Genomic DNA, 17,842 nt, shown 5'->3' with positions numbered 1-17,842 from the left:
GGGGGAGATAAGCTGTGACATCATCTATTGTCAGTAGTGATGTAATGATGGGTCAGTGTTATCTATATAGAGGTCATTATACAGGAGGGGGAGGGTATAAGCTGTGACATCATCTATTGTCAGTAGTGATGTAATGATGGGTCATTGTCATATATATAGAGGTCATTGTACAGGGAGGGGGAGGAGATAAGCTGTGACATCATCTATTGTCAGTAGTGATGTAATGATGGGTCAGTGTTATCTATATAGAGGTCATTGTACAGGGAGGAGGAGGAGATAAGCTGTGACATCATTTATTGTCAGTAGTGATGTAATGATGGGTCAGTGTTATCTGTATAGAGGTCATTGTACAGGGAGGGGGAGGAGATAAGCTGTGACATCATATATTGTCAGTAGTGATGTAATGATGGGTCAGTGTTATCTGTATAGAGGTCATTGTACAGGGAGGGGGAGGGTATAAGCTGTGACATCATCTATTGTCAGTAGTGATGTAATGATGGGTCAGTGTTATCTATATAGAGGGCATTGTACAGGGAGGGGGAGGAGATAAGCTGTGACATCATCTATTGTCAGTAGTGATGTAATGATGGGTCAGTGTTATCTATAAAGAGGACATTGTACAGGGAGGGGGAGGAGATAAGCTGTGACATCATCTATTGTCAGTAGTGATGTAATGATGGGTCAGTGTTATCTATATAGAGGTCCTTGTACAGGGAGGGGGAGGAGATAAGCTGTGACATCATCTATTGTCAGTAGTGATGTAATGATGGGTCAGTGTTCTCTATATAGAGGACATTGTACAGGGAGGTGGGAGGAGATAAGCTGTGACATCATCTATTATCAGTAGTGATGTAATGATGGGTCAGTGTTATCTATATAGAGGTCATTGTACAGGGAGGGGGGAGATAAGCTGTGACATCATCTATTGTCAGTAGTGATGTAATGATGGGTCAGTGTTATCTATATAGAGGTCATTGTACAGGAGGGGGAGGGTATAAGCTGTGACATCATCTATTGTCAGTAGTGATGTAATGATGGGTCATTGTCATATATATAGAGGTCATTGTACAGGGAGGGGGAGGAGATAAGCTGTGACATCATCTATTGTCAGTAGTGATGTAATGATGGGTCAGTGTTATCTATATAGAGGTCATTGTACAGGGAGGGGGAGGAGATAAGCTGTGACATCATCTATTGTCAGTAGTGATGTAATGATGGGTCAGTGTTATCTATATAGAGGTCATTGTACAGGGAAGGGGAGTAGATAAGCTGTGACATCATCTATTGTCAGTAGTGATGTAATGATGGGTCAGTGTTATCTATGTAGAGGTCATTGTACAGGGAGGGGGAGGAGATAAGCTGTGACATCATCTATTGTCAGTAGTGATGTAATGATGGGTCAGTGTTATCTATATAGAGGTCATTGTACAGGGGGGGGATAAGCTGTGACATCATCTATTGTCAGTAGTGATGTAATGATGGGTCAGTGTTATCTATATAGAGGTCATTGTACAGGGAGGGGGAGGAGATAAGCTGTGACATCATCTATTATCAGTAGTGATGTAATGATGGGTCAGTGTTATCTATATAGAGGTCATTGTACAGGGAGGGGGAGGAGATAAGCTCCGACATCATCTATTGTCAGTAGGGATGTAATGATGGGTCAGTGTTCTCTATATAGAGGTCATTGTGCAGGGAGGGGGAGGAGATAAGCTGTGACATCATCTATTATCAGTAGTGATGTAATGATGGGTCAGTGTTATCTATATAGAGGTCATGGTACAGGGAGGGGGGGAGGAGATAAGCTGTGACATCATCTATTGTCAGTAGTGATGTAATGATGGGTCAGTGTTATCTATATAGAGGTCATTGTACTGGTAGGGGGAGGAGATAAGCTGTGACATCATCTATTGTCAGTAGTGATGTAATGATGGGTCATTGTCATATATATAGAGGCCATTGTACAGGGAGGGGGAGGAGATAAGCTGTGACATCATCTATTGTCAGTAGTGATGTAATGATGGGTCAGTGTTATCTATAAAGAGGACATTGTACAGGGAGGGGGAGGAGATAAGCTGTGACATCATCTATTGTCAGTAGTGATGTAATGATGGGTCAGTGTTATCTATATAGAGGTCCTTGTACAGGGAGGGGGAGGAGATAAGCTGTGACATCATCTATTATCAGTAGTAATGTAATGATGGGTCAGTGTTATCTATATAGAGGTCATTGTACAGGGAGGGGGGAGGAGATAAGCTGTGACATCATCTATTATCAGTAGTAATGTAATGCTGGGTAAGTGTTCTCTATATAGAGACATTCCCTTTGATGATGCACGGATCTGACCTGCCTGATGAGGGTCCAGCACTGCTTGGAATTACCATCATTTCCTACAATGTGTAAAGTTTTGGCCGTTATGGTCTTTGTCATACAGCGGTGTATGGAGGTAGGTCTTCAGGAGGTAGTTCTGTACTGATACGGGAGGTGACCACTGATAATTTGAAAACCATGAACTTGCATGGAGTGGAGTGCTTGACCTTCCTTTTGCCTCCTGGGGTGTGCACCCTCGTTGCTAGCACCCTAGCATTACGTCTGCACAATGATTGCAGGGTGTAAGGAGCACTTCTAGATTATATCATCATAGACGGAGGATATAAAGGTTTCACTGGAGCAGATGAAGACCGTGGTCTGATTGGTCACATATGGATCAAGCGTCACTCACCTTCTCTCCTTTGGGACCCGAGTCTCCCTTCAGTCCTGGAAGACCTGGTGGACCCTGCGGTGGAAGAGCAAGATAAGAGCATAAGCCAGAACCACATGGACCCTGGAATCAGGACTATAAAAGTTCTACTAACCATTGGACCTGGGGGACCATCGGGGCCGGTGGAGCCAGGAAAACCTTGTTCTCCCTGAAATAGAGTTACAATATCTTCTCAGCTCTGCATTTCATGTTATTTTTATGAAAAGCTTCATCATAGATGTTTCAGTTGCATCCCCACAGTTACTCACCACAGGTCCTGGAATTCCTCTTAAACCTTCTGGACCAGGTTTTCCTGGAGCACCTTGAGGACCGACAGGACCCGTCTTTCCAGAAGGACCCTCCAAGCCTGGTTCACCCTTAAGGAATAGGAAATACAAGTGTTGGAGGGATTCACCTGCAGCAGATAGGTCCAAACCTCTGGAGAACCTGACTTACCTTAGCCCCTTTTTCTCCTTGTCGGCCTTCAGGACCTGCAGGGCCAGGAGGACCCTGTCACATGGAGAGAAGAGCATTAGAGGCCACGTGTTCTCTCCAGAGTTTTGTAAATGTCCGCTGGGGATACTCACCCTCTTCCCTGGTGGACCAGATGGACCAGGCTCTCCAGTCGGACCAGGTGATCCCTACATAGGAGAGGATGAGATATAATTTGCAGTCGTAGTTATATGACCTGGAATGGTGAGTACTTGCAGAGTTGGTACTCACAGGTTGACCAGATTCTCCATCGTCTCCCTTATCACCAGGAGGTCCATCTTGACCCTTGAGAATAGATAGTAAACAATGATTCTCCATCTTTGGTATTAATATCTTCTGAATGCAGGACCAGAAAGCATTTGTGTACTACTTACAGCAGGTCCAGATTCACCAGGAGGACCGGGATCCCCAGGAAATCCAACTGGACCCTGGGAAACATGGAGGAAGTTACTCATCATAGAGATGTAGAGAGAATCATGGACCTCAGAGAAGAGACCACCATGAATACACTTACGGGGCTACCCTTTGGACCATCATCACCGGGGGGACCTTTTGGACCAGGAGGACCAGCAGAACCTTGAAGACCGGCTTCTCCTTTTTCTCCTCTTTCGCCTTTAGGGCCCTGGAACAAAAATGAACAAACATTGTAATTGTAATATCACAATTAATAAAAACCTTCACATTTTCATCAGATAAGTCAAATATAATGCAGAGAAATCAGTGTCTACTTACTGGTGGTCCAAGTTCTCCAGGAAGACCAGGTTCTCCGGCCTCTCCAGGGTCACCCTGCCAATAAATTGGGTAAAATAAGACGTGTATATATTGTAAGACATCAGCTTCCAGCGTAACAACTGACCTTGAACATCACTTACCTTCTCTCCCACTGGACCTGGATTACCAATTCCTCCAGGAGGACCTTGTGGACCGTCTGCTCCGGGAGGACCATTAGGACCCCTAGGGCCGGGGGGACCAGGTGGACCCTATATAAGATAAATCCGTCAGGTCACAGCTTGTATTTCTGAGCAGACGCCTCCACATTTTATATCATTCTCTCTACAGTCCGGATGTTCACAATAAGTAAAGCGTTAGTTTTTTTTCTGCTGGTTGTTTCCTAGTATTTCTAGTTTTGACATTTGGTGCAAATGTTTACCAAACGCAAGATGGGAAAATGCTGGAGGAATCCCCATGTATGAGCCGTGTGCTGATATATATATATCTGTGTATATATATATATATATGATGTTACAGCTGCTGCATTAATGGGGGCATCTCATATTCTGTATATTATACTATTTTTACACATAGACTCTCATTCTCAGAATCTAATGACCTATCTATTAGGGGTAATAGAGATATATGGCTGCGCTATACCCAGGCTGAGCTATAGTGTACAAAGTCTGTCTCTATAGATTCACTCCGGTATCAGGAAGGGATTTCTGCCTCCAGTGAAGTAGTAAATAAATTCTGCTTCTACTTTGTTGTATAATGAGGATACAAGAGCGATGTATACATCATAACTGGATCCTGGTAGCGGGGGAATGTCCCAACCTCACGTGTCAATGAGATGACCCTGAGGCCACTGACACTGGTGCAGTAATGGCTGCGGCAGAATCAATTTACATCTCCAGAATCCAATCCCATTCACATGGAGCAGAGATCTGTAAATCCATGTAAGGACTATGACTGCTGCGGAGTCCAAGTGTTGCTCCCCTCACGCTGTTAGTTGCTCTCTGCTGGAGTCGGATTTTGTGCACCTTTTCCCATTACTGACTGCTCCATTATATGCAAAGTGTACGCAGGGTGAAAGGTCAGCCAATAGCTGCGGCCTCTCCCCATAGCACTTACCATCTGACCAACATCTCCAGTCTCTCCCTTCTCACCAGGGGGTCCGGGCAAACCCTAAAGAGAAGGAAGAAAAATTACCTGTAAATAATGGCAGGAAGCGCAGTGCCTGCAAGATGTAGTATCCAGAGGACACATCCTCCTAGTATAATTGTAGTAGTAGACCCCGGCACTGTATATAGTGGAGGTGTACATATACAGGGTCATGTATCCAGAGGACACATCCTCCTAGTATAATTGTAGTAGTAGACCCCGGCACTGTATATAGTGGAGGTGTACATATACAGGTCATGTATCCAGAGGACGCATCCTCCTAGTATAATTGTAGTAGTAGACCCCGGCACTGTATATAGTGGAGGTGTAGATATACAGGTCATGTATCCAGAGGACACATCCTCCTAGTATAATTGTAGTAGTAGACCCCGGCACTGTATATAGTGGAGGTGTAGATATACAGGTCATGTATCCAGAGGACACATCCTCCTAGTATAATTGTAGTAGTAGACCCCCGCACTGTATATAGTGGAGGTGTACATATACAGGTCATGTATCCAGAGGACGCATCCTCCTAGTATAATTGTAGTAGTAGACCCCGGCACTGTATATAGTGGAGGTGTAGATATACAGGGTCATGTATCCAGAGGACACATCCTCCTAGTATAATTATAGTAGTAGACCCCGGCACTGTATATAGTGGAGGTGTAGATATACAGGTCATGTATCCAGAGGACACATCCTCCTAGTATAATTGTAGTAGTAGACCCCGGCACTGTATATAGTGGAGGTGTAGATATACAGGGTCATGTATCCAGAGGACACATCCTCCTAGTATAATTATAGTAGTAGACCCCGGCACTGTATATAGTGGAGGTGTAGATATACAGGTCATGTATCCAGAGGACGCATCCTCCTAGTATAATTGTAGTAGTAGACCCCGGCACTGTATATAGTGGAGGTGTAGATATACAGGTCATGTATCCAGAGGACACGTCCTCCTAGTATAATTGTAGTAGTAGACCCCGGCACTGTATATAGTGGAGGTGTAGATATACAGGGTCATGTATCCAGAGGACGCATCCTCCTAGTATAATTGTAGTAGTAGACCCCGGCACTGTATATAGTGGAGGTGTACATATACAGGGTCATGTATCCAGAGGACACGTCCTCCTAGTATAATTGTAGTAGTAGACCCCGGCACTGTATATAGTGGAGGTGTAGATATACAGGTCATGTATCCAGAGGACACATCCTCCTAGTATAATTGTAGTAGTAGACCCCGGCACTGTATATAGTGGAGGTGTAGATATACAGGGTCATGTATCCAGAGGACACATCCTCCTAGTATAATTGTAGTAGTAGACCCCGGCACTGTATATAGTGGAGGTGTAGATATACAGGTTATGTATCCAGAGGACACATCCTCCTAGTATAATTGTAGTAGTAGACCCCGGCACTGTATATAGTGGAGGTGTAGATATACAGGTCATGTATCCAGAGGACGCATCCTCCTAGTATAATTATAGTAGTAGACCCCGGCACTGTATATAGTGGAGGTGTAGATATACAGGTCATGTATCCAGAGGACACATCCTCCTAGTATAATTGTAGTAGTAGACCCCGGCACTGTATATAGTGGAGGTGTAGATATACAGGTCATGTATCCAGAGGACACATCCTCCTAGTATAATTGTAGTAGTAGACCCCGGCACTGTATATAGTGGAGGTGTACATATACAGGGTCATGTATCCAGAGGACACATCCTCCTAGTATAATTGTAGTAGTAGACCCCGGCACTGTATATAGTGGAGGTGTACATATACAGGGTCATGTATCCAGAGGACACGTCCTCCTAGTATAATTGTAGTAGAAGACCCCGGCACTGTATATAGTGGAGGTGTAGATATACAGATCATGTATCCAGAGGACGCATCCTCCTAGTATAATTGTAGTAGTAGACCCCGGCACTGTATATAGTGGAGGTGTAGATATACAGATCATGTATCCAGAGGACACATCCTCCTAGTATAATTGTAGTAGTAGACCCCGGCACTGTATATAGTGGAGGTGTAGATATACAGGTCATGTATCCAGAGGACACATCCTCCTAGTATAATTGTAGTAGTAGACCCCGGCACTGTATATAGTGGAGGTGTACATATACAGGGTCATGTATCCAGAGGACGCATCCTCCTAGTATAATTGTAGTAGTAGACCCCGGCACTGTATATAGTGGAGGTGTACATATACAGATCATGTATCCAGAGGACACATCCTCCTAGTATAATTGTAGTAGTAGACCGCGGCACTGTATATAGTGGAGGTGTACATATACAGGGTCATGTATCCAGAGGACACATCCTCCTAGTATAATTGTAGTAGTAGACCCCGGCACTGTATATAGTGGAGGTGTAGATATACAGGTCATGTATCCAGAGGACACATCCTCCTAGTATAATTGTAGTAGTAGACCCCGGCACTGTATATAGTGGAGGTGTAGATATACAGGGTCATGTATCCAGAGGACACGTCCTCCTAGTATAATTGTAGTAGTAGACCCCGGCACTGTATATAGTGGAGGTGTACATATACAGGGTCATGTATCCAGAGGACACATCCTCCTAGTATAATTGTAGTAGTAGACCCCGGCACTGTATATAGTGGAGGTGTAGATATACAGGGTCATGTATCCAGAGGACACATCCTCCTAGTATAATTATAGTAGTAGACCCCGGCACTGTATATAGTGGAGGTGTAGATATACAGGTCATGTATCCAGAGGACACATCCTCCTAGTATAATTGTAGTAGTAGACCCCGGCACTGTATATAGTGGAGGTGTAGATATACAGGTCATGTATCCAGAGGGCACATCCTCCTAGTATAATTGTAGTAGTAGACCCCGGCACTGTATATAGTGGAGGTGTAGATATACAGGTCATGTATCCAGAGGACACATCCTCCTAGTATAATTGTAGTAGTAGACCCCCGCACTGTATATAGTGGAGGTGTACATATACAGGGTCATGTATCCAGAGGACACATCCTCCTAGTATAATTGTAGTAGTAGACCCCGGCACTGTATATAGTGGAGGTGTAGATATACAGGTCATGTATCCGGAGGACGCATCCTCCTAGTATAATTGTAGTAGTAGACCCCGGCACTGTATATAGTGGAGGTGTAGATATACAGGTCATGTATCCAGAGGACACATCCTCCTAGTATAATTGTAGTAGTAGACCCCGGCACTGTATATAGTGGAGGTGTAGATATACAGGGTCATGTATCCAGAGGACACATCCTCCTAGTATAATTGTAGTAGTAGACCCCGGCACTGTATATAGTGGAGGTGTAGATATACAGGTCATGTATCCAGAGGACACATCCTCCTAGTATAATTGTAGTAGTAGACCCCGGCACTGTATATAGTGGAGGTGTAGATATACAGGTCATGTATCCAGAGGACACATCCTCCTAGTATAATTGTAGTAGTAGACCCCGGCACTGTATATAGTGGAGGTGTAGATATACAGGGTCATGTATCCAGAGGACACATCCTCCTAGTATAATTGTAGTAGTAGACCCCGGCACTGTATATAGTGGAGGTGTACATATACAGGTCATGTATCCAGAGGACACATCCTCCTAGTATAATTATAGTAGTAGACCCCGGCACTGTATATAGTGGAGGTGTAGATATACAGGTCATGTATCCAGAGGACACATCCTCCTAGTATAATTGTAGTAGTAGACCCCGGCACTGTATATAGTGGAGGTGTAGATATACAGGTCATGTATCCAGAGGACACATCCTCCTAGTATAATTGTAGTAGTAGACCCCGGCACTGTATATAGTGGAGGTGTAGATATACAGGGTCATGTATCCAGAGGACGCATCCTCCTAGTATAATTGTAGTAGTAGACCCCGGCACTGTATATAGTGGAGGTGTAGATATACAGGTCATGTATCCAGAGGACACATCCTCCTAGTATAATTGTAGTAGTAGACCCCGGCACTGTATATAGTGGAGGTGTAGATATACAGGTTATGTATCCAGAGGACACATCCTCCTAGTATAATTGTAGTAGTAGACCCCGGCACTGTATATAGTGGAGGTGTACATATACAGGTCATGTATCCAGAGGACACATCCTCCTAGTATAATTATAGTAGTAGACCCCGGCACTGTATATAGTGGAGGTGTAGATATACAGGTCATGTATCCAGAGGACACATCCTCCTAGTATAATTGTAGTAGTAGACCCCGGCACTGTATATAGTGGAGGTGTAGATATACAGGTCATGTATCCAGAGGACACATCCTCCTAGTATAATTGTAGTAGTAGACCCCGGCACTGTATATAGTGGAGGTGTACATATACAGGTCATGTATCCAGAGGACACATCCTCCTAGTATAATTGTAGTAGTAGACCCCGGCACTGTATATAGTGGAGGTGTACATATACAGGGTCATGTATCCAGAGGACACATCCTCCTAGTATAATTGTAGTAGTAGACCCCGGCACTGTATATAGTGGAGGTGTACATATACAGGGTCATGTATCCAGAGGACACATCCTCCTAGTATAATTGTAGTAGTAGACCCCGGCACTGTATATAGTGGAGGTGTAGATATACAGGGTCATGTATCCAGAGGACACATCCTCCTAGTATAATTGTAGTAGTAGACCCCGGCACTGTATATAGTGGAGGTGTACATATACAGGGTCATGTATCCAGAGGACACATCCTCCTAGTATAATTGTAGTAGTAGACCCCGGCACTGTATATAGTGGAGGTGTAGATATACAGGGTCATGTATCCAGAGGACACATCCTCCTAGTATAATTGTAGTAGTAGACCCCGGCACTGTATATAGTGGAGGTGTAGATATACAGGTCATGTATCCAGAGGACACATCCTCCTAGTATAATTGTAGTAGTAGACCCCGGCACTGTATATAGTGGAGGTGTACATATACAGGGTCATGTATCCAGAGGACACGTCCTCCTAGTATAATTGTAGTAGTAGACCCCGGCACTGTATATAGTGGAGGTGTACATATACAGGTCATGTATCCAGAGGACACATCCTCCTAGTATAATTGTAGTAGTAGACCCCGGCACTGTATATAGTGGAGGTGTAGATATACAGGTCATGTATCCAGAGGACACATCCTCCTAGTATAATTGTAGTAGTAGACCCCGGCACTGTATATAGTGGAGGTGTAGATATACAGGTCATGTATCCAGAGGACGCATCCTCCTAGTATAATTGTAGTAGTAGACCCCGGCACTGTATATAGTGGAGGTGTAGATATACAGGTCATGTATCCAGAGGACACATCCTCCTAGTATAATTGTAGTAGTAGACCCCGGCACTGTATATAGTGGAGGTGTAGATATACAGGTCATGTATCCAGAGGACACATCCTCCTAGTATAATTGTAGTAGTAGACCCCGGCACTGTATATAGTGGAGGTGTAGATATACAGGTCATGTATCCAGAGGACGCATCCTCCTAGTATAATTGTAGTAGTAGACCCTGCACTGTATATAGTGGAGGTGTACATATACAGGGTCATGTATCCAGAGGACACATCCTCCTAGTATAATTGTAGTAGTAGACCCCGGCACTGTATATAGTGGAGGTGTAGATATACAGGTCATGTATCCAGAGGACGCATCCTCCTAGTATAATTGTAGTAGTAGACCCTGCACTGTATATAGTGGAGGTGTACATATACAGGGTCATGTATCCAGAGGACACATCCTCCTAGTATAATTGTAGTAGTAGACCGCGGCACTGTATATAGTGGAGGTGTAGATATACAGATCATGTATCCAGAGGACGCATCCTCCTAGTATAATTGTAGTAGTAGACCCCGGCACTGTATATAGTGGAGGTGTAGATATACAGGTCATGTATCCAGAGGACGCATCCTCCTAGTATAATTGTAGTAGTAGACCCCGGCACTGTATATAGTGGAGGTGTACATATACAGGGTCATGTATCCAGAGGACACGTCCTCCTAGTATAATTGTAGTAGTAGACCCCGGCACTGTATATAGTGGAGGTGTACATATACAGGGTCATGTATCCAGAGGACACATCCTCCTAGTATAATTGTAGTAGTAGACCCCGGCACTGTATATAGTGGAGGTGTACATATACAGGGTCATGTATCCAGAGGACACGTCCTCCTAGTATAATTGTAGTAGTAGACCCCGCACTGTATATAGTGGAGGTGTACATATACAGGGTCATGTATCCAGAGGACACATCCTCCTAGTATAATTGTAGTAGTAGACCCCGCACTGTATATAGTGGAGGTGTAGATATACAGGTCATGTATCCAGAGGACACATCCTCCTAGTATAATTGTAGTAGTAGACCCCGGCACTGTATATAGTGGAGGTGTAGATATACAGGGTCATGTATCCAGAGGACACATCCTCCTAGTATAATTGTAGTAGTAGACCCCGGCACTGTATATAGTGGAGGTGTAGATATACAGGTCATGTATCCAGAGGACACATCCTCCTAGTATAATTGTAGTAGTAGACCCCGGCACTGTATATAGTGGAGGTGTAGATATACAGGTCATGTATCCAGAGGACACATCCTCCTAGTATAATTGTAGTAGTAGACCCCGCACTGTATATAGTGGAGGTGTACATATACAGGGTCATGTATCCAGAGGACACATCCTCCTAGTATAATTGTAGTAGTAGACCCCGGCACTGTATATAGTGGAGGTGTAGATATACAGGGTCATGTATCCAGAGGACACGTCCTCCTAGTATAATTGTAGTAGTAGACCCCGGCACTGTATATAGTGGAGGTGTAGATATACAGGGTCATGTATCCAGAGGACACATCCTCCTAGTATAATTGTAGTAGTAGACCCCCGCACTGTATATAGTGGAGGTGTACATATACAGGGTCATGTATCCAGAGGACACGTCCTCCTAGTATAATTGTAGTAGTAGACCCCGGCACTGTATATAGTGGAGGTGTAGATATACAGGGTCATGTATCCAGAGGACACATCCTCCTAGTATAATTGTAGTAGTAGACCCCGGCACTATATATAGTGGAGGTGTACATATACAGGGTCATGTATCCAGAGGACACATCCTCCTAGTATAATTGTAGTAGTAGACCCCGGCACTGTATATAGTGGAGGTGTAGATATACAGGTCATGTATCCAGAGGACACATCCTCCTAGTATAATTGTAGTAGTAGACCCCGGCACTGTATATAGTGGAGGTGTAGATATACAGGGTCATGTATCCAGAGGACACATCCTCCTAGTATAATTGTAGTAGTAGACCCCGGCACTGTATATAGTGGAGGTGTAGATATACAGGTCATGTATCCAGAGGACACATCCTCCTAGTATAATTGTAGTAGTAGACCCCGGCACTGTATATAGTGGAGGTGTACATATACAGGGTCATGTATCCAGAGGACACATCCTCCTAGTATAATTGTAGTAGTAGACCCCGGCACTGTATATAGTGGAGGTGTAGATATACAGGTCATGTATCCAGAGGACACATCCTCCTAGTATAATTGTAGTAGTAGACCCCGGCACTGTATATAGTGGAGGTGTAGATATACAGGGTCATGTATCCAGAGGACACATCCTCCTAGTATAATTGTAGTAGTAGACCCCGCACTGTATATAGTGGAGGTGTACATATACAGGTCATGTATCCAGAGGACACATCCTCCTAGTATAATTGTAGTAGTAGACCCCGGCACTGTATATAGTGGAGGTGTAGATATACAGGTCATGTATCCAGAGGACACGTCCTCCTAGTATAATTGTAGTAGTAGACCCCGGCACTGTATATAGTGGAGGTGTACATATACAGGTCATGTATCCAGAGGACACATCCTCCTAGTATAATTGTAGTAGTAGACCCCGGCACTGTATATAGTGGAGGTGTACATATACAGGGTCATGTATCCAGAGGACACATCCTCCTAGTATAATTGTAGTAGTAGACCCCCGCACTGTATATAGTGGAGGTGTACATATACAGGTCATGTATCCAGAGGACACATCCTCCTAGTATAATTGTAGTAGTAGACCCCCGCACTGTATATAGTGGAGGTGTACATATACAGGTCATGTATCCAGAGGACACATCCTCCTAGTATAATTGTAGTAGTAGACCCCGGCACTGTATATAGTGGAGGTGTAGATATACAGGTCATGTATCCAGAGGACACATCCTCCTAGTATAATTGTAGTAGTAGACCCCGGCACTGTATATAGTGGAGGTGTAGATATACAGGTCATGTATCCAGAGGACGCATCCTCCTAGTATAATTGTAGTAGTAGACCCTGCACTGTATATAGTGGAGGTGTACATATACAGGGTCATGTATCCAGAGGACACATCCTCCTAGTATAATTGTAGTAGTAGACCGCGGCACTGTATATAGTGGAGGTGTAGATATACAGATCATGTATCCAGAGGACGCATCCTCCTAGTATAATTGTAGTAGTAGACCCCGGCACTGTATATAGTGGAGGTGTAGATATACAGGTCATGTATCCAGAGGACACATCCTCCTAGTATAATTGTAGTAGTAGACCCCGCACTGTATATAGTGGAGGTGTACATATACAGGTCATGTATCCAGAGGACACATCCTCCTAGTATAATTGTAGTAGTAGACCCCCGCACTGTATATAGTGGAGGTGTACATATACAGGTCATGTATCCAGAGGACACATCCTCCTAGTATAATTGTAGTAGTAGACCCCGGCACTGTATATAGTGGAGGTGTAGATATACAGGTCATGTATCCAGAGGACACATCCTCCTAGTATAATTGTAGTAGTAGACCCCGGCACTGTATATAGTGGAGGTGTAGATATACAGGTCATGTATCCAGAGGACGCATCCTCCTAGTATAATTGTAGTAGTAGACCCTGCACTGTATATAGTGGAGGTGTACATATACAGGGTCATGTATCCAGAGGACACATCCTCCTAGTATAATTGTAGTAGTAGACCGCGGCACTGTATATAGTGGAGGTGTAGATATACAGATCATGTATCCAGAGGACGCATCCTCCTAGTATAATTGTAGTAGTAGACCCCGGCACTGTATATAGTGGAGGTGTACATATACAGGGTCATGTATCCAGAGGACACGTCCTCCTAGTATAATTGTAGTAGTAGACCCCGGCACTGTATATAGTGGAGGTGTAGATATACAGGTCATGTATCCAGAGGACACATCCTCCTAGTATAATTGTAGTAGTAGACCCCCGCACTGTATATAGTGGAGGTGTAGATATACAGGTCATGTATCCAGAGGACACATCCTCCTAGTATAATTGTAGTAGTAGACCCCGGCACTGTATATAGTGGAGGTGTAGATATACAGGTCATGTATCCAGAGGACACATCCTCCTAGTATAATTGTAGTAGTAGACCCCGCACTGTATATAGTGGAGGTGTACATATACAGGGTCATGTATCCAGAGGACACGTCCTCCTAGTATAATTGTAGTAGTAGACCCCGGCACTGTATATAGTGGAGGTGTAGATATACAGATCATGTATCCAGAGGACACATCCTCCTAGTATAATTGTAGTAGTAGACCCCGGCACTGTATATAGTGGAGGTGTAGATATACAGGTCATGTATCCAGAGGACACATCCTCCTAGTATAATTGTAGTAGTAGACCCCGGCACTGTATATAGTGGAGGTGTACATATACAGGGTCATGTATCCAGAGGACGCATCCTCCTAGTATAATTGTAGTAGTAGACCCCGGCACTGTATATAGTGGAGGTGTACATATACAGGTCATGTATCCAGAGGACACATCCTCCTAGTATAATTGTAGTAGTAGACCCCGGCACTGTATATAGTGGAGGTGTACATATACAGGGTCATGTATCCAGAGGACGCATCCTCCTAGTATAATTGTAGTAGTAGACCCCGGCACTGTATATAGTGGAGGTGTACATATACAGGTCATGTATCCAGAGGACACATCCTCCTAGTATAATTGTAGTAGTAGACCCTGCACTGTATATAGTGGAGGTGTACATATACAGGGTCATGTATCCAGAGGACACATCCTCCTAGTATAATTGTAGTAGTAGACCGCGGCACTGTATATAGTGGAGGTGTAGATATACAGATCATGTATCCAGAGGACGCATCCTCCTAGTATAATTGTAGTAGTAGACCCCGGCACTGTATATAGTGGAGGTGTAGATATACAGGTCATGTATCCAGAGGACACATCCTCCTAGTATAATTGTAGTAGTAGACCCCGCACTGTATATAGTGGAGGTGTACATATACAGGGTCATGTATCCAGAGGACACGTCCTCCTAGTATAATTGTAGTAGTAGACCCCGGCACTGTATATAGTGGAGGTGTACATATACAGGGTCATGTATCCAGAGGACGCATCCTCCTAGTATAATTGTAGTAGTAGACCCCGGCACTGTATATAGTGGAGGTGTACATATACAGGTCATGTATCCAGAGGACACATCCTCCTAGTATAATTGTAGTAGTAGACCGCGGCACTGTATATAGTGGAGGTGTAGATATACAGATCATGTATCCAGAGGACGCATCCTCCTAGTATAATTGTAGTAGTAGACCCCGGCACTGTATATAGTGGAGGTGTAGATATACAGGTCATGTATCCAGAGGACACATCCTCCTAGTATAACTGTAGTAGTAGACCCCGGCACTGTATATAGTGGAGGTGTAGATATACAGATCATGTATCCAGAGGACGCATCCTCCTAGTATAATTGTAGTAGTAGACCCCGGCACTGTATATAGTGGAGGTGTAGATATACAGGTCATGTATCCAGAGGACACATCCTCCTAGTATAATTGTAGTAGTAGACCCCGGCACTGTATATAGTGGAGGTGTAGATATACAGGTCATGTATCCAGAGGACACATCCTCCTAGTATAATTGTAGTAGTAGACCCCGGCACTGTATATAGTGGAAGTGTAGATATACAGGGTCATGTATCCAGAGGACACATCCTCCTAGTATAATTGTAGTAGTAGACCCCGGCACTGTATATAGTGGAGGTGTAGATATACAGGGTCATGTATCCAGAGGACACATCCTCCTAGTATAATTGTAGTAGTAGACCCCGGCACTGTATATAGTGGAGGTGTAGATATACAGGGTCATGTATCCAGAGGACACATCCTCCTAGTATAATTGTAGTAGTAGACCCCGGCACTGTATATAGTGGAGGTGTAGATATACAGGTCATGTATCCACAGGACACATCCTCCTAGTATAATTGCAGTAGTAGACCCCGGCACTGTATATAGTGGAGGTGTAGATATACAGGTCATGTATCCAGAGGACACATCCTCCTAGTATAATTGTAGTAGTAGACCCCGGCACTGTATATAGTGGAGGTGTAGATATACAGGGTCATGTATCCAGAGGACACATCCTCCTAGTATAATTGTAGTAGTAGACCCCGGCACTGTATATAGTGGAGGTGTACATATACAGGGTCATGTATCCAGAGGACACATCCTCCTAGTATAATTGTAGTAGTAGACCCCGGCACTGTATATAGTGGAAGTGTAGATATACAGGGTCATGTATCCAGAGGACACATCCTCCTAGTATAATTGTAGTAGTAGACCCCCGGCCTGAACCCTGTTCGTCTGTGCAGTCTCTTACCAGACTTATCTCTATCCCTCTCATACAGAAGACTGTTATCTGCACTGTCTCTCATGAAGACCAGTTTGGGCTCAGATCCTGATATATGAGACATCCCGGTCATCAGCCCATTAATGGTCACATATCTCCTCCTGACACGCAGCATTATTTCAGTATTATACACAGTACGGTTTGGCAATTACCTGCAATCCTACAGGACCTGGTGGGCCAGGGAATCCTCTGGGACCTTCGTCACCTTTTTGTCCAAAGAGACCCTGTTGTCCCCTAGGTCCGGGTTCCCCATCAGCCCCCTGTAATGTAATGGAAGGCATAATGTAAAGAAATGGTTCTGTGATAGCAGGTCTAGAAGGCAGATAACTGAGAAATCACTTACCGATGGACCAGGCTGACCAATAGGGCCCTGAGGTCCGGATGGTCCTGGAGGACCCTGGGGAGAAATAGGTGTTAGTATTCATATCATATTGATATCAGCACCCGACCCATTATCTCTATGGAGAGACTGCAGAATTCAGATGAAGCGCAGCGCCACATACTGTATAGTGGTTGTGCCATGAACTGCAACTACTCCCGATTCACATGAATGAGACTGAGCAGCACACAGGACTGATGGATGTGACGTCTATATTCATTCACACTGATGATCCGGGAAGTGACGGGGACTTACAGTAAGAGGATCTCTTGTAGCGGGTAAACCCATACAAACTCCATAAACTCCATACACCAAATGGACCAAAACCAGCCAGTACCTGCTCTCCCTTGTCTCCTCTGTTTCCCTTCTGACCTGGTTCTCCAATTTCACCCTGAAACAACACGGTGAGGATGGTTACACATGACACATATACAGGAGGAGGATCGGGTCTATCACTTATAGATGTCTTACCTTGTCTCCATCTTCTCCTGGTGGGCCAACTGGTCCGGCAGGGCCTGGGAGACCAACTGGACCTTGAATGCCATCACGTCCTGCAGGACCCTGAGGACCTTTCTCTCCCTGTATATAGACAAAGCCAATGTAAGGAAGATAAGATCTCGGATATCTACAGAAAGCTG

General features: G+C 44.3%; 1 protein-coding gene across 7 annotated transcripts in view; it reads right to left on the bottom strand.

The window, feature by feature from the left end:
- LOC140078023 (collagen alpha-1(V) chain-like) overlaps positions 1-17,842 on the bottom strand; it is a 347,730-nt gene that overhangs the window by 21,912 nt on the left and 307,976 nt on the right. For all 7 annotated transcript variants that reach the window (XR_011849878.1, XM_072125797.1, XM_072125796.1 and 4 more), the window contains 15 exons: positions 17,676-17,783; positions 17,542-17,595; positions 17,169-17,222; positions 16,978-17,085; positions 5,078-5,131; positions 4,105-4,212; positions 3,965-4,018; positions 3,747-3,854; positions 3,607-3,660; positions 3,464-3,517; positions 3,328-3,381; positions 3,197-3,250; positions 3,010-3,117; positions 2,856-2,909; positions 2,723-2,776 (listed from right to left, as the gene is read on the bottom strand). Coding sequence is in view for 6 of the 7 variants with exons in the window: in XM_072125797.1 (XP_071981898.1) it covers positions 2,723-2,776; positions 2,856-2,909; positions 3,010-3,117; positions 3,197-3,250; positions 3,328-3,381; positions 3,464-3,517; positions 3,607-3,660; positions 3,747-3,854; positions 3,965-4,018; positions 4,105-4,212; positions 5,078-5,131; positions 16,978-17,085; positions 17,169-17,222; positions 17,542-17,595; positions 17,676-17,783 (1,080 nt within the window). In the remaining variant the exon portion in view is untranslated. The remainder of the gene's footprint in view (positions 1-2,722; positions 2,777-2,855; positions 2,910-3,009; positions 3,118-3,196; positions 3,251-3,327; positions 3,382-3,463; positions 3,518-3,606; positions 3,661-3,746; positions 3,855-3,964; positions 4,019-4,104; positions 4,213-5,077; positions 5,132-16,977; positions 17,086-17,168; positions 17,223-17,541; positions 17,596-17,675; positions 17,784-17,842) is intronic.

This window comes from Engystomops pustulosus, chromosome 9 (assembly GCF_040894005.1).
Source record: "Engystomops pustulosus chromosome 9, aEngPut4.maternal, whole genome shotgun sequence".
NCBI classification, from domain to species: Eukaryota; Metazoa; Chordata; class Amphibia; order Anura; family Leptodactylidae; genus Engystomops; species Engystomops pustulosus.
The sequence above is the reverse complement of the archived record's forward strand: the minus strand, read 5'-3'. Positions and strand labels throughout refer to the sequence as shown.